The 25,511-nt window shown below is 40.6% G+C and overlaps 1 protein-coding gene across 27 annotated transcripts in view; it reads right to left on the bottom strand.

The window, feature by feature from the left end:
- Positions 1 to 25,511, bottom strand: part of RBFOX1 (RNA binding fox-1 homolog 1) — a 1,132,467-nt gene that overhangs the window by 975,599 nt on the left and 131,357 nt on the right. For all 27 annotated transcript variants that reach the window (XM_069030260.1, XM_069030257.1, XM_069030263.1 and 24 more), the window contains one exon: positions 18,114 to 18,173. In XM_069030260.1, coding sequence (XP_068886361.1) covers positions 18,114 to 18,173 — 60 coding nt within the window. The remainder of the gene's footprint in view (positions 1 to 18,113; positions 18,174 to 25,511) is intronic.

Here is a 25,511-nt window from a genome sequence, read left to right as displayed (position 1 = left end):
TAAATCTGCTCTCTCTCAGTTCTGTTCTGTGTGGGACCAGTGACCACTGGTGTGTCCAGGTGACGGAGAAGCTGCTCCCACACTGCTCTCTCCACAGCAAACACCTCAGGTCTCCCAACGGCAGAAGAAGGAGAGAGGAGGAGAAGGAGAGCAGCTGGGTTTGAGCTTTAAAGAAGGTACCCCAGACCAAAGCCAGCAGTGATGAAACTCTTCAGTGAGGTTTCCCAAGGACAGCCAAGCGTTCTGGTGGCTGTGCTGGGGATGGTGGCCGGAGAGCTCCGGGTGGCTCTGAGACAGCAGAGTCGCTGCAGCCCGTCACAGCAGCAGTGCAGGGAGAGCTCCCACAAAAAGCACAACAGATGAAGGCTAAAAATTGCTGAGGCAATGTCAGGAATACCATGTTTTGTTTCCAGATCTCCCTTTTGTTTTTGTCAAGCTGCTGCTTCTTGACAGGGAGAGAACAGAGAAGCAGTGCCAATGTTCCCTGCTCGGCAGCTCCAAGCACTCCTTGGCAGCAGTTTGCAAGTAATGCAAGCAGCTGAATTCTGCCACCCAGGGCTTGTCCTTTATTGCTTTGATACCTGACACCAACAGCAGCAGCAGTGCCACAACCTCTGGCACTACTTGTGTGTTATGTAGGTAAACAACAAAGATAAACTACAGACAAGGCAATGAGGGGAAAAAAAGGGGGAAGCTAGCTGAGAGCTCCCACATTTATAAAGAAAGTTTTGGTGTTATTTATGCAGAACTGAACTGGCTTGGAATATTTCTGTATTTGCAATATGACAACTAGGCACTTCCCAAAATCCATAATATAAATTTGAATTTTTTTAAAAACAGAAAGCCTCTGTACATTGTGAGAGGTATCAATGCATCTTTCTGAGCCTGAGGGTATTCACTTAACACTTCACCAAAAATAACCAAATGCAGAATAACATCATTGCATCACATCGCATCAGCTTTTTCAGTCTCTGCCCAAAGATGACCTCCCTTCATTAACTTTGTTCTTTTACAGCAAAAAACACACAAAAGGACTTAAAGCTTATATTTGTCACTAGAAGAGTCTTGTAAAAAGACACAAAATTGACGTTCAGATCCTAACCCGCACCCAATTCCCCATGCACAGAATAAAACAAGACACATTTACACCAATACAGATATATGCACATAGACTTTCCAGAAATAACCACTTTTTTTGTATTGATGAAACACTGAAATAGCCCTTGGGGCACTGAGCACTGAACTGGCTACTTGGTATTATTTACCTTCCTACTTTAGCTTATGTGAACACCCCAACCTAGAAATAAGGGCCACGCTGAGAAAAGACAGATGCAGGGCTGAACAGGCAGCTGTGCTTAAAATGCACAGGCTGAGGGAACTGAATTGGTGGGGAAGATGTTTCTGAACCTGAGGGTTACTTTGTGCTTTGCCTCTAAGAGTCAGTGCAAGGAAAATCCACCACTCACACCACCAAAGATGCTGCCAGGTGCTTCTCAGTGTCTGCCAGCCAGGCACAAACCCCACACCTCACAGGAGAGGATTCATCCAGAGCCTGGAAGGGATCTCTAGTGCTGCATCTCCAGAATTCCATGGGGGCTGCAACTACCTTGAAAGCTATGTAAGATTAAAGATCACCTCTAGCTGACTTTGCTCCCTGAGCTCTTGTCTCTGCATCTCAACTGTTCCAACAACTGCTGGGACTAGAAACTGTCTCAAGAAAACAAAATAAATAGAGGTAAAAAAAGCAAAGTGATTCTGGGAGCTATCACTGTGCATGACAGGCCTGGCTGCTCAAGACTGGCAAATAAAGCAAACTCCAGTGTTTTCATGGTTGTTAGGAGGGTGTCAAAAGACGTGGCAAGACTGAGGTTGAGAGAAATGACCCTTTCCTTGTGTTCAGCACTTGTGAAACCAAACATGTGCCCAGTTTGGGGCCTCACAGTCCAAGACAGACACTGGAACAGCAGAGCAGGGCCAGCAGAGCCCATGAAGATGTCAGGGACTGCAGCACTGAGGACTGGGCACTGACAGAACTGGGATGGTTCAGCCCTGGGAACAAGTGGAAGCTCTGGCTCCCTTCAGCTCCCTAAAGGCAGCATTTGGGAAAGAGAGACAGGGTTGGACACAGGGGTACAGCAATAAGAGGTACTGACCCAGCCTGGAAGAGGCAGGAACTTCTAACTGGAAAGAAGGGAAACAAATTTAATCAGGAATATGGTCAAACACTGGTAGAGAGGTCCAGAGATGCTATAGGAGAGATTCAAAACTCAGCACCTATAAAGCAGAGCAAGTGAATAAAAATATGAATAAGCAAGTGTAAAAAATCCTTTAAATGAGCATCTGTGTCTCCTGATAACATTCTGAGTCTTCTAGTGTCTGATTTAACTCAAGAATCAAAACCCACTTGTGCCAAGCCCCAAAACCAAGATAACTTCATCACTCTGAAGTGTTTACAAGATGAAGTTACAATGACAACTGATAAAACAGTAAAAAGCAGAGATTAACAATGAAACTGCTCCTAACAGAGACAGCAGCAGCAACATCACAGCAGCACCATCGCATCACATCCTACACACCATAATTAATTCATCGTGGTATCCAAGATTTCAACAATCTTTTCAGCATGTTCAAGTATCTTCAAAGAATGAAGCCTTTGTAAAAGGAGAACCTAGCTTCAAAAATCAGTCTTCAGTGATGACTGAAGACAAAAGCTGAAGGTGCACTGGTTAAAGACCCTTGTCATGGCCTTACTGCAATAATAAGGCTGCCAGTGGATGTAAATTAAAGGCCTAATTGCCCTCACTGAAAACTGTTCCGTCTCTGCAAACTGGGATTCTCTTTCCCCTGCATGTTCCCTCCTCATATTAAAAAAAAAAAATACCCTCTGTAATCATAAATGTTCCTGTTCAAGAGCAGACTCTTTTCTTTCACCACTTTGAACTATTAAATAGCTGCCTATTTTAATATTGCAATGTATTAGAAATCATAGCTTTCTAAAAAGCAAAACACAATGTCCTAAGAATTACTTTCTTTTCTAAAATGCTGGTTTCCTCTAGATAAATAGCATTCTGTCCTATGTCAATTTATTCTAAAGGGAGAAAAGAAACCAAAGAGAACATATTATGCACATAGCTGGACCACAATAACGTGAAGTTTTACCTTCAGAAAAACTTCGATTGTTTCCTTACCTTGAACTTTGCCTTTTTGCATTGCTAATCTTGTTAAATGGGTTCCATTTGCTCTGAAATTTGCATCTTGAGAATAACCAGCCTTACAAGGTCCTCAATTTGTACATTTTTTATAAAGGTTATGTTTGATATTGGGAAATAGTGATATGCCTTGAAAAGATGCATAAAGATGCATTTAAGATGCTTCATTAGGGTCAGTGGTATTACAGTACTTGTCAGCGTCTTTAAAACATGAGGATCCACACTTATTTTTATTCAATTTGTTTAATAATAATAAATAAAATAAAAAACCTCACTAAATTATGTCTCTGATGATTGCTGTGTCTTTCAGGCTGACCACAGAGTAGCTAGCCAGACTGGCAGAGCTGGAACTGTGACCACCACAGTGCAGCTCCAGAGTCTTCCATTCCCTTGTGCTACTCCCAAGGTAAGCACCACACCTGAGTACACAGGAAACAGCTGCAAAGTCTCATCTCACATCTGTGGAAGCTGACATTTGCTTTCAGCCCAGTTCCCTGGCACTGCTCCATATCTGCATGACCAAGGACACAGAGGAACGATGCTGTCAGTCACACACAGCAAAGCCCACACCTCCATTCTTAATGCATTCACCTTCTCACAGACACACAGGAAAGAATAAACCCAAACACCTTGGCTGAGTACATGCTGTATTTAAAATATATCTTTTATAAAGCAATTGTAAAGTCTGAGTTCATCTGTGTGTGCCCTTCTCACCCCTGAAGGATGCACACCCACCCAGGACTCCAACCCCAGTGGCTGGAGGGATGTTTGCATCAAGGTTTTCATCCCAATATCCCATGCCAGAGGCTTGCTGGGCTACAGCATTGCTCTTATCCCCTTTAAAAACTAATAAACCTTAATCTTTTGATTTTAAGTAAATTATTTTAAGCTCTTTAGGTAGAAAACACTGCAAAATAAAAATTCTCCATACTCCTTACACACCGTAATCGTAAATTCTGAATCACTTTAGTATTCTGCTATAAGACTGGTTCAGCCATCATAAATGAGTGTCTTTTGGGGGACTTGTAGAGCCCCAGAGCCCTGCCCTGGTGTTGCCAAGTGCAGCTTTGTCAGAGTCATTCCAATGATCCCCAACTGCACACCAGCCATTGGGAACAGCAGGGGCTCAGAGCCTGAGGAGGACGAACTCTTATCACAGTCTCACTCTTGATGTATTGGAACAGAAATGTGATAGATAAACAGGACCCACACATCATAAAAAGCAGAAAGGCACTTTTTTTGGATCATAGGGGACATACAGAACACAAGCTCCAAGGCTTGAAATGGAAGGTCTTTAAGAGGAAAAAGGGTCTGAGCTGAAGGTTAAATATATGCACAACATGCACTGGGAATGTCTGTGGCTCTTGGACTCAATCCTAAACCTTCAAAGTTCTGAATAAATACAGAATATTTAAGTGCCCTGAAAAAGCTCTTTAAAAAGTTACACATGACCCCCAGATAGTCTCTCTGTGTTATGAAAGAGCACCATCACATTCAGAAAAGAAGCTCTTGCATTTGCAATGCTTTACTTGGCCAAAAAGAAAATAGATGCTCCTTCTCCCTTACTACATTTATGTGATTTCCTCGTTGTAAGGCAGAACAATTGGCAGTACCGATGGCACCAAGCATTCAGAGGTTACCCAATACACAAAAACAAATTCTCTGCAAAATAATCAGGTGTAAGTTCTTACAAATCAAGAGACAAAAATCTTTCCTCCTCCGTCCCAATTAATCTGACCTTGAACTGGTATTTCTAAACAAAACTAGACAGGAAAAATACCACTGGAAATAAATCTTCCAGCACTTTCCTTCATTAAGTAGTTTGGACAAGACCAAGAAGGCTACAGAGTAAGTAAAAAAGGGACAGAGGTGGATGAATGAAATGGGCACAAACATACCTCCCTGTCCTCATTATTTCTGCAGCAATTTTTCAAAATGCTGTTGACACCATAACAGGCCCCAGGGAGAACATGTTAAGTAAAGGGAGAGCAGGTCCATTTATCATCAGGGGGACAGCAAATTTGCCTGTAGAAATTATGCCAACCTGCTAATACAGCTAATCAGGAATTGGTGAAATCAGATCTTGCTATTAGAAGTCAAGGGCAGATTACAGGATTTTACTATAATTAATGGGGATTTCAGAGTTGTTCATTCTGGGGAGTATGTTCCACATTACTACAGCCAAACCTTGGGGTGGGCAGACCTAAAAACTAATAAAAACATGGAACAGGTAAACATTTTTGAGAAACTGGAGTTCCCCTGTCTAATCCCAGGAAAATAAAGGAAGTTTACAAGGTTTTGTCCACAAAGACTGCCTGATAGCATAGAGATACTGTTATATCTGAAGTGGCAAAAGATGTTAAGATCTATGTTTTCCTAGGAGTTGAACTTCAGATAACTCACTTCCTTTTTCAAGTAGCGTTCCTTAGATAAGTCCAAAATGAAGTAAAAAAGAAAATCACAGGGAGATGGAACCAGATTAAAGGGCATCCATATGTGAGAACAGGACCTCTACAAAGCTACTTCATTTATACTCCTCCCTTTCAATTGTATCATTCACAGTGAGAAGAAGGCCAAATAGAGACGTCCTTGTTTTGACAGAGCATAGAAAATCCAGGCCCTCACAAACACAGTCAAATATTTTAATGCCTTAGTTTGGTTCTATTGGGTTGTAGCTGCAGATAAGACTTTTGAAGATGTAGCAGCCAAGAGACATTCTTTGATAACCCAGTGTCTGTGGCAGAAGTTTCTCTGTCTGCAGCCCACTTCTGTAAACAAGACACAGGAATTTAACTACATTTGCAGGCTGTGATGTTTATCCCCTTTTCAAAAACAGAGATCCCACCATTTGCTTTGCTAATCAGTTTTTACCTGATTTCCATTTATTCTATTCATTTAGGAAGATGTGCTCTGTACACCTTGTAAGAGCTAGGGGTGTGGGTTCGGTCGGTCGGGCCCGGCTGGAGACGAGAGATCTCTGAAGTCAGATCGTAGGTACAGGGGCACTGCTTAAAGCTGCCAGATGCAGCTTGGAGCAGGCCCAAAGTAAGAGCAGAGTAAGAAAGAGAGAGAGTAGAGTAAAAAGAGAGGAGCTAAGAGAGCAAGTAAAAGAGAGTAAAAAGCAAGAGAGCGAAGTCCTCGTTACAATACAATAAATCCTCTTCTGTACTGAATATTCTAATTCTCACTAGCCAATCTAGTACAAGGTACAAATCCTATAGCATTTACATACAGCCTATAAGAGTTATTACATTACCATAGAGTGTTACATTTTAACTTCTAAAAACTACTCCTTGGACCCCTTCTGCTGAGCTAGTAGGGTCTGCTCTGACCCTTGGACCTGTCTGCAAGCAGAGGGTATTGTCTAATCAAGAGGGGATTACCTTCAGTCAGCCATACCATTGTTTTCCAGTTGTTCAGTAACTAAGACTTTATATTTCAAAGGTGGCTTTCATTTCGATGTCGCTTATAGTTTTCATATTCCCAAAATCTTTTGTCAGGCAATCATATTTATAAGGCTTTCCTGTTTCATCTTCCCCAACACACCTCCAGTTATCTCCAGCTGGGACTTCTCACCACAACTGGTTGCTCTTTGTGTGCAGAGGGGTTTGTCCTACAACTCCTACACAAGTGGCAGTGGGATATTTCACACCATTCTTTATATGCTGGCCAGCTTCCTAAACACAGACAATTAATTAATTCCACGACTTTTCAGAGCAACCTGGGATAATCCTGGCAAATGCCATCTCTTTTGGACTTGGGTGCTGCAGGAGCAGAATAAGCATCTGCTCCACAGCAGCGTGGGTTAGGCAGAGCAGCACAGGGAAATCAGATTCTCTGGGAAATCAGTCATGCACTAGCTCAGAAACTGCTAATAATGCACAGATAACACGAGAATGGGCAGAAAACACTGATACTGTGTTCTGATTATCATGCCTGCAGGTCTAGAGGGCAAATACCTCTGCATTAACTCTCTATGACCGTGATAATCCAGAACGCTGGGATCAGCACATTAAAAGCAGAAGGGCTCTCCCCCATCAGATTTAGTTGTTAGTTTGGGTTCAAGGACACATATAACTTTTCCTATGAAAAATAAAATATGAATTCCAACTTACTTTTAAAGGGGGGGGAAAATACAAGCATGGAAACTGCTTTATCTGACTTAATGAATGAAGTTATAGCCTATTCATCTGTTTTGTTTTGTTCCAATGCATTTCCTAACAGAGTCCCTCAGGAAAGGGGAAATGTTCAGAAAGGCAGAACCCTGAATAGAAATCACAAGTCCACTTCAACAAAGTCCATGACCCTAAAGCAGAATTGATGCATCTTAGGCCCTTATCAAGCCTTTACAAAGAGCAAATGTTGAAATAAGAGCCCTTCTCATGCAATACTTCTCACACAGATGAACGTGAGTGAAGAGACACAGTTTGCCAGTGTGTTGATGTCTTGACTGGGTAGGATTCTGAGATGTAAACACCCCTGAGACTGGATAGTCATTTCATGGTTTTGTCATGAAAAATTATTTACTTTTTCCAACCCAAATCACGACCAAAAGGGTTACCTGGTTCATAGGTGTGGAGAGATGACACCCATGGGTTTGCAGGACTGCATGATACACAAGAGCACAGAGCTTTTATTCTCTAAATTGCTCAACTTTCTTCCAGATGACCACAAATACCACAAAAATCACCAATCACAGCTACTTTTTGCAATGATCCATCACCACAGTGTGAGCCACAGCAGCTCCTTTAATAGTCTTAATGAGAACTTGGAAGATTCAGTGCCCTATTTCCATGAAACAAAACAGCCCAGGCTGCACTTGCACAAAGCCCAATGCAAATGTTGCATAGCTGCAACAAATTACTTTTTTTAGCTATAATATTTTTCCTATAACATAGAAAAGTTGTCCCATTTGTATGGAGCAGTAAAAGGCCCCTGGCTACATGTTACGATAGAGGATATCCAAACATGCCTGGCTTCCACCTGAGTTTTAATCAGAGAACGTAGGAAATATGAATGTGACAATGGTTCTCTCCTAGTTCTTTCAACTGAATAAATGTACTTTTAACTGAGGAGAAGAGAGATGTCAGTTCAGGGCTAAAGGAATTCACAAAGACATATTTAGGACTCAGGAAAAAAAGATAAAAAGACTCCTGAAATTAAAATTAACAGCAGGTGCACAGTGTAGCCTTAAAATATTTTTAAGGTATTAGGAGACATAACACCTGAAGGCTACAAATGTGTTTTTCACAAATACTTCATCTGAGTTAGCATCTGCTGCTGGGGTCATTCACCAAAGTTACACACAAAAAGGGCATTTCCCACACACACCGAGGCAGGTAAAGAAAAACGTGGCCTCTACTCTTCAGAATATATTGAAATATTCACTGCCAGTGATTAAGGCACACCTGAGGCAGACAAAGCATCCAAATTTCACTTTCTCCAGTGGGATGGTACCAACCCTGCTGGGCTGCACTTGGCCTTGACCTTGGGCTGTAACAGACCCAAGTCCTGTAGCTGTGCAGAGAACACACAGAGCAATTCCTGTGAAAAACATCACTGGAAATTCTCTGTGCCTGGGGAAATGCTGTGATTTAAGTGCTCTGTAATGGTATTGTGGAAGTTTGTGTCACTTGCCCCTGGCTGACAATTCCCAGAGCAGCCTCCCAGGACAAAACCCCTTGTCCAGCAGCAGCCCCAGCCCAGCTCATAGTGACAACGTTGCACCTGCCCTATGAGAGGGGACGAAAAAGAAACTCACTTCAGCTATGAAATTAGTTATAGGTTGCTACACGGCAAGTGCTTTTTTTTCCATAATTATAAGTATAAAAAATCCAAAATATCCAGATGGCAAATGGGTCAGTTGACCTTCTGTCTTTAACAACAGTGTTCCAAACAATAGATTTCTGCATGGAGTTTGATTTGAAAAAGCAAAAAGCAGAAAATATTAATAAAAATTTGAAAATACTTGCACTTTTTTTGTGCACTACCTTTTAAGACTTTTGTCAAAACCTTGACTCTTCTCCCCCCAGTTCGGGTAAATAACTATTATAATTTGTTGCTAAATAAAAATACTACTTTTTCAATTTAAAAATACCAATTCTATATTCTGTATTAAAAATATGAAAACAGTACAGTTTGATTGAAAGAGGAAAAACTTGTTTTGCAAGTTTAAAAAGATAATTTGACTTTAGTTAACTTTAATTAACTTTTACACCTGCACTCTACTCTCCCAATGAGCTGAGGGGGAAGATTAGCCACTGTATATGATGCTAATGGGAGTTCAATTCAATATTTATTATTCATCCCAGTATTCTGCAGCAATTAATTCATTTAATGAGCAAACAGGCATTGTGAATACTAGAATGGATTTTCAACACTTCGGATATTTATGTCACTGGAGGTAACAGAGAAAATGTTTACTTGTGAGGCACTGGGATGCCATTTTTCCCCTGTGTATTCTCCATCTCCACTGATGTTTTCACCTCAAAACTTCCCTCACACTGATCCAGGGTCAAACCCACTGCTCATGGTGCAGCTGGAGGCCATGTGAGCTTGTCTTACTGGGACAAATTCCCTCTCTAAGTGCATAGTTCTGATTCTCAGTCTCATTTCACTGCTGTACAGCCCATTAATGAAAAATCTTCTGTTAATCCATTGTTTTACTAGTTTTTGCATTTAAATGTTCATTTGGGGGTTAGATCTGTTGTCCAATTGTAAGTAATGAATTTCCCACCAATATTAGAGTTGGCACTTCATTTATCAAAAAAAAATTTGTTTCAAACCAGGTATTTCAAGCTCTCTCACCTTTGTAAAAGAACATCACAATTCATTCTCATTGTTTGGGTATTCTTGGATCAGATTTCAATCTCTTTCAAGTCCCAGTTCCTTGCCTTCATGTCAGTGACTCACATTTTGTTGCTGTACTCATGAAGCATTTTATTAATGAAGATGGAATAACAAACGCCCACACGCTGGTACATCTACTTCAGGCCTCACAGTTTTACTTTTCTCTATGCTGGTACTTTCACACATTTGTTTTCTATATTTCAGATGCTTGAGGCCTTAATAGCATCATTATAGAACTGTTTAATCCAACCCACAGTTTACTCTGACAGTCTTTGGCATTAGTAACAGCTATAACTCACCATAAACATTCCACTGGCAACTCACTCATGTGAGATTTTTCAGTGGCTTTTACATAACCAAAAGTCATGTGGCATTAAACAGACACTTAGACACAGACTGTAATTCTGAATTGTTCTGCTATGGCTTTTTGTATACATATGAGAAAAATCAGCAGATTTCTTCCACTGTTGTGTGTAAATTTAAAATAAAACAGCAAAAACTGTAGTAGTAAAAAACTTATATGTTCCCCAAGGAGGGAGAAATCCCATTCAACTGAGTGATCAAAAGACAGAATAAAAAATACCTCAAATGCCCAAAATTGTGCAGGTTCAAAAGCTATTTAGAGAAAAAACTTAGGAAGAATATCTATTAGAGGTTATTAAAGGCAGAAAAAGGAAATTTCAAACAAGCCATTACAGCTAGGTCATAAATTGGGGAAATTTAGTACCACAATAAAGATTCTTGCACATCTGCTCATTCCTAAAGGTTTACAATACCTGTTACCGGCCAGACTGGAATAAAGCATCGTGCACAATACTCTCACCAAGTACAACCACTGTTGTGCTCTTAACAACACTTTCCATCTTACTTAGGCAGGAGACTACTGGCAGTTTTCTTAGGATGTAAACTGGAAAACACTGATGAACAACAGGCAGAACTTGCAATTGCTTCAATTACTCTCGTGACCCCTTCCTTTTTTAAAAACATCAATGCTACAGATTGATTTGGGGAGCTTATTTCTTCCTGCTTTTTTTTTTTTTAAATAGTATTCTGCATTAAATGGATGTTTCGCCATCTCCTCAGAAGCAAATCTATCCCTCAACACAAACACTTCCTTCACAGCTCCTGTGGAACTACACAAACAGCTAAGGGAAGAGATCAATATCACACTATTTTCAGCTGTTTGGTCCTCACCCTTAATACAGTCAGACTGCCAGAATCTCCACGTGTGGTAATTGCAAATTGTTCTAATTTTTGCACTTAATTTGCATTTATGTTTCAAAAATCCCAACTCTGATGAGTCTATTTAAACACACAAATACCCACAAATCCTTGTTCTGGGGCTGAGAGCTGCTCAAATGCTCATCTCTGAGCAAATGCTTTGACCTTTCCCCAGCAGACTGTTCACATGCTTCACATGAAGAATATCCAAGTGCTCTGTGATGTGAGGACACTTATCCAATCACCCCTTCAGCCATGTCCCCATCTGTACACACTTGCTCTTTTGGAGAAGTGCAGTGAGAATCAGAACATTCTGTTCTCTGGTAAGTAAATAAGGAGAGGGTGATTACAGCCATTTCCCAGAGGAATCTGAGATGTGCTGGACTTTGCTGACTTGAACTCTCACATGCCAAAATGCTATCCTGTAAAACCTGGTATCCTTTGGCATTTATACAGACAGGAATATCGTCCTCCATACTCGTGCTAATATGGCCAAGAGGACGCTGCCACTGCACACTCCCACCTAACCCACAATAAATTAGTTCTGGAGCAAAATTAAACTGCCTCAGACATGATTTTCCCACATTTGACTCTCTCCAAGAAAACCACATATTATTACCAGCAAAAAACACAGATGACTGCTCATGGTAGCTCATTTCAGTCTCTGCCAAACTGGTGCTTTCCTACTAAAAGTAAAAAAACTTTCCCAATAATAAATCACAGACATTTTATGCACCTGATATTTTTAAGCATAAATTTAAAAATAAATCAATAAACCCATCTTTCTTTCAACAAAGAACAGGAAAAGTCATGCAAATAATCACAGCTTTGAATTAATCTAGGTTTTTTAAAAAGAAAAAATTTAAATGGTCTATTTTCAAAAAAGCTTCTCTTCTACCATCATTGCATCTACACTCTGCCTGGTGAGAGCACTACTGCACCAAATTCACCAAGAAGCACATTTTAGGCTTACCATAGAGCCTGGGTGAGCTGGGAGGCATCAGTGGCAGTGCCTGCCCTGGCACAGCAAATCCAGAGCCAAGGCACTGATACCAGGGTCCCACGTTTAGAACAGCACAAGCTGAACCTAGTGCAAAGCACTTTTCCAGAAAAAAAGAAAACCAAAAAACCACACCAACTTGTGAGTGACATGGACATGGAATTTCTGCTCTGAGGAACAGCGCTCCAGAAGAGGAAGGAGTGCCGATCTGTGCCCGGCCTGGGAAGCACAGCTTGCTGCCGCTTGTCACTAGATGGCATCTTGGCATCGCGCTCTGAACCGCCGAGCTCACCGCTGCTGGCATCTCCCGGGACCAGCCCTCGGAGCCAGCGTCCTGCTGAGACCTCGGCTCTCCACAGCACAGGAAACCCTGGCTTGTCCCTCAGCCCCACATCCTGTCCTAAAGAATTCAGAAAATTTATACCCATCAATTGGCTCTTAAAAACGCACCACACTGCATTTGTACAAATGACAGTACTGCCACTAAAGGGCAGTTCAGAGGGACCATTGGCAGGGGTGACTGTCTAATTTATACCCCTCATCCATCAGAATTCTCAAAAGTCTCTATTACTGGATTCTAGAAGCAGGTTTTCTAGTTTTGTGTTTGCTTGGTTTTATTTTCTCTTTAAATCCGGGGTATCAGTACTTTACAAACACTGTTAATATGGGTAGAATGCAAAAGAAAACCAGAAAAAAAATATATTAACTGAACAATAAACACTTTTCATATTAATGGTGCATTGATTTATTTGCCCCTAAGACTGATAAAAGCATCAAAATGAATGGTATGTGATTCCCACACCACAGCTAAACAGAACTGGTTTGATGGGCAGCTACACAATGGTTAAGAGTCTTGCTGCGCAAACATTTATGCAAATCAATATTCATATTTTTTCCCAATAGCACATGCTCACAAATCCTGACTGAAAAATAAGATTCAAAGGACAATCAAGGCAAAATGATCACTTTCCCTTTAGTTTCACTTGGATGATGGAAGCAGAGATTTCCAGAACTGCTGTATGAAATGCATTTTTAGACCCTGTTTGTTACAGTCTCGTATCCATCCTGGGAGCACAGTCCACCCTACAACCAATTTAGTACTGCTAGCAGTGAAAAACATCAACTTCTGCACAGCTTTTAGACAACTCTGATGAAGACACAGCCTTTTCCTGCTTTTTTTTCATCTCCATTAATTTATTCTTCCATTGTGAGGATGCTCACAAGGCCCCTCCCTGAAAGTCTACTACATTCCAGTATTTAGAAGTACCAAAATTTGATTACTGACAGCAGCAAAGGCATTTAGTTTTCTCCTTTGTTTTTTTTCTGCAATTCCTTTTAAAAGAAGCTCATTTCTTCTTTAGACACACCTTATGTCTCTGTATGGAGTTGCTGTACAAAGCCAGCTTTTCTTGCTACCCCAAAACCACAAGTATTCAAGGAGATTCAAGGATCTTTTATCAAACCATACCTGGCATTTCAGCAGCTCTCTGGATTCACCTGCTTGTTAGCAGGAAATTTTTGCTATTGGAAATTGTTTATTCTTATTTTATTTAGTCTTACACCTCCTTGGCTTGAGCACAAACACAGAAGAATCTGTTGGTGAAGTGAAGGAAGGCTGCGAGAACAGGGCAGTTTCTTAGTTTCATCTCTCCTGCCAGAAAAGATGACACCTAACTTGATTTTAATCAATGAAAAACTCAAAATCGCCACCAGTGTCAACTTGTCCTGGAGATCTGCTTCTCTAAGAATAATAAATCAGCTCCAGCTCTGTAGACACCACACCATTACCACTCCAGGCAAGGTTAAGCCAAATAAACAACACTCAGCACCTGATTTAATAACAACACACAAGTATAGACTGATGGCAGAGGGAAAAGGGGTCAATATATTACAGGAGTTTGAATCTAAGAATAACTGGTTTGTCCTAATTTCATTCATCACTAAGTAACATTTATAATTTGAGGATTTTCCCTGTGCAATGAGTAATAGTAACACTGACTCGTCATCTAAATGATACTGGGGTATTTTCAAGGAGACATTTCCCAATAAGATGAAAATATTATCCATAATTTATGGAATAATGGCTGCAAGCTCCAGCCATTGGACCAATTCCTCTGCTGGGATAAAAACACACAGCCATGTGCATTAATAGGGAGCAAAACTCTGCAAGGAGATGGAGATGGAAGGAACAAAACTCAGGACTCTGTACCTGCTTCTGACTGCTCCCATCTGCTGTGCATTAACACAGCACTACATTTCATGTGCCTGGATTCTCAAATCAGTAATGTGATGGAAAACTTTACAAAATCTTCCCACAATAAGCATCTCAGGTAAAATTTTCCCCTCACACTGTATTCCATTCATCATAAACCACTCTCCCATCCTCATGATAGAGCTGGAAAGAATTTCCTTGATTTTTCGGTAGTTCTATAAATTAGTTTGAGAAATAAAAACAAATGTAGCCAGATATTTCCCATATTTATTGTTTTTATTGGCACAAGTTAGATCAGCTCTATGTTAGTATTTGAGATACCTGCACAATACACATACCCCTCTCCCCAGTATGCTAAGACTCTCCCCTCCCACCTAACCCATTATCCAAATGCTCTGTGATGATGCTCAGGGAAGAGTTATTTTTGCTTTCAGTTCTATTGTTCTCTCCCTGGTAGTGACAGATTCATTAATTTTTTTTTTTTTTTTAAGAATGCTAAGATACATTCCATTCAATAGGAATCTGAAATTTAAAGAAATCCACCTTTTTTTTTTTTTGCAAGCCATTATCCCCAGCTAATAGATATCCTTCCTGGAGCAGCAGCAGAGATGAAGTAATTTCAGGTACTATAACATTTCTATTCAGATCACAGGCAGCAATTCTTGCAGCAATTTTATTTCTCAGCAAAAATCATTATTGTCCCTCCTGAATTACCCTGAAGAGTCCTATTTTACTCCCACTACCTTTTCTCAACATTTCTTGATTAAAAAACAGTACATAATATTTGTTATCAAATATCAATATATAGACAAGAGTTGGAGAAATGGAAATGGGGGAAAAGCAAAGGCACTTTAGAAAACAAACCTTTAATATGCAGGAAGGAGAATTTAAAGCAGCCTAAGACTGTGAAGCTGCAGATAGAAGAGTGAAGCACTTAGAGGAAGCCATAAGAAAAAGGGACAGAAATCCAAGGATCCAGCCCAAATCCATCCCTCCAGAGTCTGGCAGCCAGTAATTTTACATCTTCCTAAAGCTTCCAATAATAATTCCTTCAGTTACATTTTTCTAAGCTCTGCAGGTGCAACCAGCTGCCTGATGAGATTTAAGAACAAAAGAAAGGCTTTAAAAGACTCAATCACTCAGCTTAATGAAAACATCTTGAATTATTTAACAAACAATCTATTAAGCAGCTATAGCTATCGGGAAACATGAAGTTTGATAGATCTGATTCCCCACTGCTGTTTTATACCACAGTGTCTCCAGCCCTTTCAGTGCAGTCTCAGGGATGTAACACAGATGTGAATTCAGCCTGAGATTGAGCTGCATTAGACTTTCATATAGAATCTGTCACTAAGAGCAGGAAAAGCAGCCAACAATTATTTTAAAAAAAAAATCCACCTGGAAATAAGCCTTTCAGGCTCTGGAACTGGGGCATTATTGAATAATTCGTTCTCAGGTCCATTTGAATTCTCATCTGTCAACTCTCCTTTTATTACCAGACTGTTCTATAAGCAATGATCTGGCAACACACTTGAAAAATCTATGTATTCCTTCTCATCCATCACAACAAACAATTTTCAAAGCAACAACAGAGACAGTGTAATTTCAAGAGCAATAAGCTCAACTCCTAACTCATTATTTTTATGCCAGTGTAGCGTGGCATAAGAAATATCATGGAAAACAGGAAACCTTTTCCTCTTTTCATCACAACCCCCTTCAGTACATCAAAATGTACTGATAAACGTGCCTTTAGAACTCTTTCCATCACCCAAAAATAAGTAAAAAATAATTAAAGTCTAAGTTACTAAGGCTCAAGGAAGACAATTGAAATCTTGTTTGTTAAGTCACTACCTCGAAATCTGAGGACACTTTCTTACAGACAACAAAAGGATTCAGTCACAGAAAGAAGGAAAAGGAAAAGGAAAAGGAAAAGGAAAAGGAAAAGGAAAAGGAAAAGGAAAAGGAAAAGGAAAAGGAAAAGGAAAAGGAAAAGGAAAAGGAAAAGGAAAAGGAAAAGGAAAAGGAGGAGACTCCCTGCGTCAGTTTGACAAAGAAATTCAGTAAAGCCCCCTGCCCTCTCAGTACAAAATGGCAAGTGTTCATCAAATCTTGTTCTGCACTTGTAAAAACATTTTCTAGTTTAGAGAACACATTCAGCCAGGAAAAACACTACATCATTCTTCAAAAAATTTGTTTTTAACTGACACAAACCTAATTTCAATGCAAATATATGAAGCACAAAAAACCAAGCTTCTAAAAATAAACCTCCACCTCTCAGAACATCATTCTGCAAGTTAACTTTTGACAAACTAACAGAAAGGCTGTGACTTTGCATATGTTCCAGCAGGAAGCGCCAGTGCAGGAAGAATTATTGAAAAATATTCTTCCAAAACCTACTATATGGGATAAAAAAAGAATTCTGTCAAATCATCAGAGAAGCTAAAAATCTCTTGTATATATTTTCACTTTTCAAGATATTTTTGTATTTCCGTTGGTGTGACTAAGCAGTTTCAGAAGCCAGAGATTTCCAACTGAAAGACAGTGCTCATTTGGAGGAAGTCCAACCACCTCCTCCTTTCAGGGAACTGTTAATGTTGGATGTTCATGTTTAAAACAGCATTAATCATGCCTGCAAACAGGGAAAAAGGGGTTGCCAAACATTTGAAATACTGAGTGTTTCCTTATTCTGGCATAAATCCACACTCCTACAACCTTGAGTCTGAGGGGATACAGCTTAGATAATCAGAAAAAGAGGGGGGAGAAATACCCAAACTAAATGTTCATAGAGTGACATAATTCCAATTCCTGGCACTATCCAAGGAGAGGCACTTGGAAAGGAACTGTAGCACAATATTCCTGGTTTAGAGAGGCAAACAAAAGATTAAAGGAACTTGACTGCAACGGATGACTAACTCTTCATGACATCAGACAGTGTTGAGTATCACCAGCACCTCTGTAAATCAGGTCTGTTAACACCTCAGCATAAATTTGGCTTATGGGACACATTTCCTGACAAAATATGATATTATTTAGAAAATGAAGTATGCAGCACAGACACAGGTTAGGTGATATCCAGCCTTTAAGCCAGAATAAGGTCGTTCTCTTTTGGTCCAGCCCTGCTCAGTTTCCAAGCCAACAGTGGCCTTGCCCTTGTGAGCGCTTGGCTCTGGCATGGCTCCAAACTCACCCCAATTTCTGCTTTCTTTTTTTGTATCTGCCCTCCTCACTACAGTATGGAATTCCAGAGGGGTTTGCAGTTGAACCCCACCCTCCCATTCCCCCAGATTTTATTCCCTCTCTGCACAACAGTGAGACACAGACTGGAGCCCAGTCTGTGTGTGGAGACGACACAGTTTGTAGCACACGGGAGAGCCACGGGGCTATTAAAGAACATAACTGCAACAATTCTAATCACTTTGCCTCTCTTTGGTAAGACAGATATTCCCTGTTCTATATATTCACATATTAAAGAGCATTTAAGCCAATTCAAGTGCAGTCACTTCAAAAGCAGGAAGGTGTCACAGGAAAGAGTTAGTGCCAGTGATTGATGACCGAAACAATTTAAAAGAAGATCTAAACTCAGTTACAAAATCTAATCTCTTCAGTAAAATGCTTTACTTACTGGACCTTGAGGACTGTTCTTGGCACTGGAAACCAGAGTCATAACATCAGATTTATAGTCCTGAAAAGAGAAGAGGGGAAAAAATAGTCAGATTAAACATAATAGTTGGCACTTTACATATCAGGAATAAAGACCAACATTGAGCACCACTGTGATTAGACTCAGAGGAGCCATTAGTAAAACATTTGATTATGGAGATTCTCATTGCCACTCATCTTGTGCCTTAGACCCTTTTGACTAAATTACACACTTTTTTGGTTTTACCATCCTGACCCCCAAGAAAGCCAGCAGCCTGATCTCTCTTTTAGAAGGCAGTGGGGTGGGAAGGACAGGATGATGATACAGCTCCTGCCTTTCAGAAACTTTACATTACACTTCCTGAACCACCCCGCACAGCCTCCACATGAAATTTGGGTGACAGTTTCTCAGCCACTCAAAATTCTCTCAGCATTTTATGATAAATGATTCTCTGTTCCATTAGAGGGACCTTGGTTTCTTTTCCTGCTTAGCAACAGCCCTGCAAATGTTGATCCAAACCCCTGCAGCACAGGCTGTGCAGGAGGTAGGCCCATGGCTATGCTGGCTCACCATTCTTTGTGTCAGATCTACATCTAGGTCCACCCTAAAGCAATATAAAATCCCTCATTTTCTATCCCTCAGGAAGCTTCTCCTACATCCCAGCTGGCATTCCACAAGTCACAAAGCAGTTTGGGGCTTGGGCATGAGAATAAGCTGAGTACTCTGCTGTTACTGCAATACAGAAACAAGGGCTTAAGAGTTTTTAATAGGTGATAGAAGCGCCACAGTGCCTAAATAGAGGTGAAACAAATACCAGTACAAGACTCAGGCCAGTAATTAAAACAGTTCTGATTTTAAAAGGATATGTTAGAAAGAGTTAGCAGGCTAAATTTTTTGCCTCTTCCCTAATGAATACAGCCATTACACTCATATTTATATTTTGAAAAGGTCTCCCAGGTCTGGTCTCCTCTTGTCATGCCATTCCTATCAATAAAGATCAGATTTACATGGCAAGCCAAGCTACACAGTTCCTCCTAATGTTTGGGAATTAAAGTCTGATAAGCTGAAATTAAGGCCATTGTGTCCAAGACAGCAAAGACTAACTGCTATGAACTTCTTTTAATTATCATCATCAAGTATGCCTCCATATATTAAGATTCTAGATCCTTTATTTATAGGAGATGTGCTATGACCCAGCAGACAGATCCTATTTCAGGGTAGTAATTCTCCACTCCTTCACCCTGAGCATCTCCCAGCCTCCGAATTGTATAGAGTATCACTCACTGTCCATTCAATTTATCTGTTGTAAACACCAACTCCTTCATAGGAGCTGCCAACAAACAGACTTTACCAGGTGTAAATAGATGCCAAACTACCATCAAATCACCTCACAGACAAACCCCTGTGCTCCAATTCCGTGATTCCCACAAAGCATAGCAGTCACTGTTGGCCACTAAGAAGCTGCAAACTGAGACCAACATCAAAGAAAACCACCAAGCAAACCTTCTCTTTTCCACCCCCTGGATGATTTAAGAGTGCCTCCACACCCTTACCCACTGCTGTGCCACTGAGCAGCTGCATATTTGCTGCTTTTTCAGGTTTTCTTCAAGTTTACTCATGTCGCTGTCCTCCCTTCTGTCCCTTCAGCTGAGCTCCTCTGTCACTGCTGCCCCAGAGCCATTTCCCTGTCCCTGCTTTGCTGTGCACACCTGTGAGCACACCGTGCACGGGGATGCAGCAGGATGGATGTGCAGCTATTTGTATTCCACGCCCGTTGCCTTCCCCTCCCTTCCCAGCAGGATGCTCTGGTTCCAGAGCCCCTCAGGCTGCACGACTTCCCCGGGATCACAGCTTCACAGTGCTCAGGAAGGACTGTGGGAATCCAAACTAACCTTTTTGCAGGGCTGTTCCTCTTGGGAAACTCCCTAGGAGAGGCAGGCAGGCAGAGACAACACATTTTGTTTCACACAACTCTTTTCCAGAAAGCAGTGCCCCGAGATCCAAATAAATATGACATTTTAAGCAGCTATTTTGCAAATATATTTGTTTTTTCCCCCCCAACCCAGCTAAATTTCTAAGCATTGCACAGCTCTGTGAACCAGCAACAAATTAATAAACAGCTCTAGGCCAAGGCTACATGTGGGACAGGACACCTCCTTGGAAAGCTCATGGTGTGCTCCCTATTAATAACTCACAACCTGGGCAAATCCAGGGACATTGAACCAGAAAATAAAAGCAAAATAGCAAAACTCCTCAGGTCAAGGTTGTTTTTAGGGGGCAGAGAATTCCAACAACAGTCCAGACTAATCTAAGCCTGTTAGCAAGAGCCCAAATCCCTTCCCCAGTAATTCCAGATGCTTGGACTGGGATCCCCCAAACACCCTCGTCCTGTATCACACAGGCTGAAATAACCATTCCCTCACTACAGCTGCAATAGCAGCATTCAGGGGCAGCTCTCTGACAGACAAAGGAGATTAATTCTCATCATAATGATTTTCACATATAAGACACTTTCCTTTACACCATTTCTGTATTTATAGCAAACAAAAAATTGGTTTGTGGAGTTGCTTTTGCACTCATTTTCAGATAATGTGTCATAATAATATCTCGTACATGTTCACGTTATGCAAAGTATTGTGCCACTGACAAATCATGCACTTGTCTTGGAGGCTACAGGAAATGGAAATTACACAGTTTCAGCACTGCAGCAGCAAAACAAAAAACTTTCTCCCTCCTGTAGAGCTACACTTCATGTTCCTGAATCAGTGTCTCCTCCAGGTAATGTCTTTTGGGTCTCTTGTTTCCATTAACATTTGTATTTTGAGGTGATTTCTACTTGGTACTCGAAGGTAGAATTGCAACAACCATTTACAGGCTATTTTATTTTCAGGGTCTGTTCTGTTACCAAGGGCAGCTGTGCTGTGGCCATGCCAGGCTTTCCAGAAGTTTCTTATGATTCCCATTTCTATCCATCTGCCCTTAGAGAAATCAAAAACTAGCAATAAAACGCTCCCTAAATTTTATATGAGGCACAGCCTTCTCCCCACCCCTCAAACGGAAAGTTTAGAGTAAATGTCAGCTAACAGACATTACTATCCATTCTTTTGCCTTTAATGGGAAAAATAAATTTTGGCAGTCCTTCCCCAGTGTTAAAAGTCTTAGCTACTCCCTGAGGATAGAAAGAATCAATGCAAGTAAGATCCATATTTTCTTTCTTGGAATACCACTGCTTCCAGCAATTTATTTGACTGACTATGCCTTCTATTACCATGTAAATTGTTTCAGGCTGCAGGAAAAAAAAAGTATTAATCTCCCCTCAGTAAGTCATAAAATAAAGAAATCAATTTCAAGGTCAATTTAGTCTAAATAACACCTGCTGCCCTTTTTGTAACATGCAGACTCCTCTGAAACACTAAGTTGCTGTCTATAAAGGCATCAATACGTGATGTCTCACATAAATCAGGGTGCTGTATGGTACAGTACAGCTGATTTGCAGGGTACCAACTGGGGCTGGGAAAAAAGATTCAGAACAGGTCCCTCCTCATCACACCTTTTCAACATAAGCACAAGGCTTTACAACAGAAAATAAAGCCAAGGGAGCCTGGAGCGTGTAGGGATCTGGTTCTGTAAGGAGCCTGTGCCTTGTAAGGTTTTGGGGACATCCAGGGAGTCTCAGCTCTGTGCTGGGAGCACTTAGATCCATGAAGGGTGGGTAGCCTCAAGCACGAACTTCAGAGAGGGAGAAAAAGACCAAAAAAAAAAAAAAAAATAGTATTAACAACAAGAAAACTTCCCTTCTACTAGAAAGCAGAGTGGAATGGCAAAGACTGGAAATAGGAAAGAGACTGACAGTGTTTTTTCCCTATCCTAGAATTCAGAAAAGGGAAAAAACTTGAAAAATTCTCACCTGCTTCCATGGAGGAAAAACTTTTAAGTGGAAATCCATTTCTCTTTTGGTCAAAAACTGCTCAATCTTTCTTTTAAGTATACTTAATGTGCTCCCATTGTAGCATAGGATTGCATTTGATGGCTCTAAAGGGGCTGGACATTTATGACCTTCTCCTGAAAAGTTTGCCTTGAACTCTGTAACATTTCTGGGCTGTAATGGAAAAGCTCTAAAGCCCCAGGACTGGGTGGTCTGGTCACTGTGTTCCTCCCCATTGTGGTACTACTTTCCTATAAGATGAATACAACTATTTTTCCTTCCCCATGTCCAACTCACAGCAGTGCTGGTACCTCGTTACATACAAAGTTCCTGACAGGTTTTTATTTCTTCCTCTGGCTCCCCCAGCAGAAGACAGTCTGGGCAATCAATACCCAAGCAGCAGAAGTTCCTGAATGAAGCAAATATTCAGATATTCTGGAAAGGGGACTCCACATTCCTGAAAGACGACTCTAATGAAAGTAAAACAGTGCTTTGAAGGCTTTTAAAAAGGGCTGAGAACATAAGGATCCACAAGGCTGAGCAGAGAGCAAATTGAAATCAATTCACAGAAAATGGTCTAACATAGGAACCATTTAAACCAGGAACAGATTTTGGCTTCCCTAACAGAGATCTATACCACAGCTCTGCTCCAGGATATGGAACACCCCACAGGTTTCTCCAGGCATACAAAGAACGATGCTCCCATACAGAAATGTCACAGCAGCAGAATTCTCTCTAAAACTGGTGGACAGTAGTAGGTGGTGTCCAAGGCCTTCCCATCATTTATTGCATGGGTGAATCTGGAATTCACTTCTTGTTCTACATAAATACATTCCTATTGCACACAGAGAGAAAACCAACCCCAACTCTGTCATTTAGAGCAGGGACTACTCAATGGTACTCCTGTTTCACAGTTCATAATTAGCACTGGAATGTCAATCCATTTTTTTATATTTATAGTCTTTGCATGTATGCAGCTTTATCTAGAAGACAGCATTTCACCAAATAATCAAAATATAATTTAATCAAGTCTAATATATTCATATATTTATAGAGTATAATGATTCCCCTATGATGATATACTAGCAAAAAGGAATGCTGCCCTTTTCCAACAGATAACACTCAGTGAATCAAAGGTTATGTAGAAATAAATTGGAAAATATAAAGTCACAGAAAAATCATTTATTTTTGGATATAAAAGAATATTTCATTTTTTAAATCCATGGTCCTGAATCCTATTTAATGCAAACTTCTCTGTGAAATCCCACTATCACAAGCCAAGGATAATGGCTGTGTGTCAGGAGCTGCCAATATACTGATTCAGTGAGTCAAGAAACAAGGATGAGATTTACTAGGAGTGATAAGCATATTAATGTTATATTATCTAAAATCATACAAATACTCATTTTGCAGTTGAATGTGTCTAATAGCATGAGATTCCACAGCAGAAAAACAAACAGAAGCCTGACATGGCTGTCCAAGGGCTCAAAAGATTAGAAACACAAGAAAAGAGCGACTTTTTAAAAAGGGTTTATTTGTTGAGGTAAAGGGGCAGAAAGAGCAGTGTAAGACATGCAAGGAGCTTTTCCTAATGGGAAATTATCTTTTCAATGTGCCAAGAAGAAGCTTCAGAATCCTGAACCATGAAGCCCTATAAAGAACAGGGGAGATATCTTCCAAAGATGAAGAATGTAAGCAGCGCAAGAAACCCAGAATATTCCTAACTTCTTCTGCTCAGCTAAATGGTTACCTATTTCCTAATGCCCAAGCAGTCCATGAAGTGGGTAAATTATTGCAGGATCTGCTGTGAAATCAAGGTGGAGAAAAAGACAAAACAAATAGAGAGTTAAATATATACTTTCAAAATGTTATTGCAAAGGGCACAGATCAGCATGTCTGACATTGCCTATTATCTCCCGAGCAGAACTACTTTAGGTTTACTGAGGCAGGAGACTTCAGTAACCTACAAGTCACTCAGGAACATTTATCTAGGAGTATTAGAAGATGATCAGGAGCAGAATCTGCAGAGCAATGATAATCATCACCGAGGGCTCAGGGCTGGAAGGGTTTGCCCTTGCACTGTAACAGCAGCAAATATCCCCACGGACCTCAGCAAATGAGCCCTGCCCTGGGTGCAGGGAGTACTGATCAGTACAGCCTCAATGACACTGCAGCCGAGTTCAGATAAGAAGTAAAAAGTTTCTGTCTTTGCTAGAAGCTCAGATAAACTCAGCTGGGCTGTATTTCTACTCCAAACAGCCTGGGATAATGTTTCCGATGATTCCGGATTTTCACCAACCAAAGCAGAAAGTGGTGGAAATCTCACAGGAATATTCTCTCACGGCACCCTATCACCAACACAGCCCATCAGGAAATGCTTAACTCATCAGCTATCCAGCATTTTCATTAAGTGAATTTAAAGGCAAAAGATCAGCCACAGGATGTATCCACATTATTTGTTCCCCCAGGCACGGAAATATTTCTTATACTAGAGAATTTTCAGTCAATGATTATATTTTAAATTTATTACCTTCCTGATCACAGAAGCAGGATGCTCTTCACAGAATATACTTTTAATGTGATTTTCTGGCACCAGTTAGAATGGAGCCATGCACAAATCCAAGCGTTAATATTCTGCTGTAACAATACACCACCCACCTTGCATTGTCTTGCCCCAGAATGCTTAGGCAAGTCGTGATCAAGTTTCTAGAGCTGAGACTTCAGAAAATAATCATGTAAGCATATTATTACATGACTATGAAGTTTAGAACTGCTATCTCTTATATTACTGTAAAATTAAGAAGTATTACATGGAGTCTTTTAGAAAAAAGACCGGAACACACTTTTCCCAGTCTTTGCTATATTACATGCAGATAAATTTCCTCTTTGGAGACAGCTGCTGCTCTAAAATGACAGTGTCTTGACTCAGAAAATAAATATTTCACTGCTGTGGAAAATTAGCAGCTTTTACAGGCTAAACAGTGGCTGCCACCCTTATGCTTTAAATGCCCTTAGGAAACACAGTTGACTGCTTCTCAGCTCCCAGGTGAATACCACAGAGCATCATCTAGCTGTCCAAAGCATTCTCATTCTTCCTTTCTGCTACTAGCAACAGCTTGCCATGGATTCTACTTCCATGACTTTGAAATGATAAGAACTAATAAAAATATCTATTTGGAATATTACTACATTACACCTTGTGCTGGGATTTTTGACAAGTAACCTTCCCTCATCTCCTATCAGGGCAGCATTCTGTGCACTGCACAGGACCTGGGGAGTTCCCCCAAGGGTGTTGTAATCCTAGGTTTGCTTCATTCAGAGGAAAATTTAACATATGTACCACCTGTTGTTTGTTAAAAGATTACAGCTATAATACCTGTTCTCTGAATGCCATTTCAATACACACCTGCAATTCCAAGTCACCTTCTGCCCTGAACACTTGCTGGTTTAGCACA

This window comes from Aphelocoma coerulescens, chromosome 14 (genome assembly GCF_041296385.1).
Source record: "Aphelocoma coerulescens isolate FSJ_1873_10779 chromosome 14, UR_Acoe_1.0, whole genome shotgun sequence".
NCBI lineage: Eukaryota > Metazoa > Chordata > Aves > Passeriformes > Corvidae > Aphelocoma > Aphelocoma coerulescens.
This window is presented reverse-complemented; position numbering and strand designations above follow the sequence as displayed.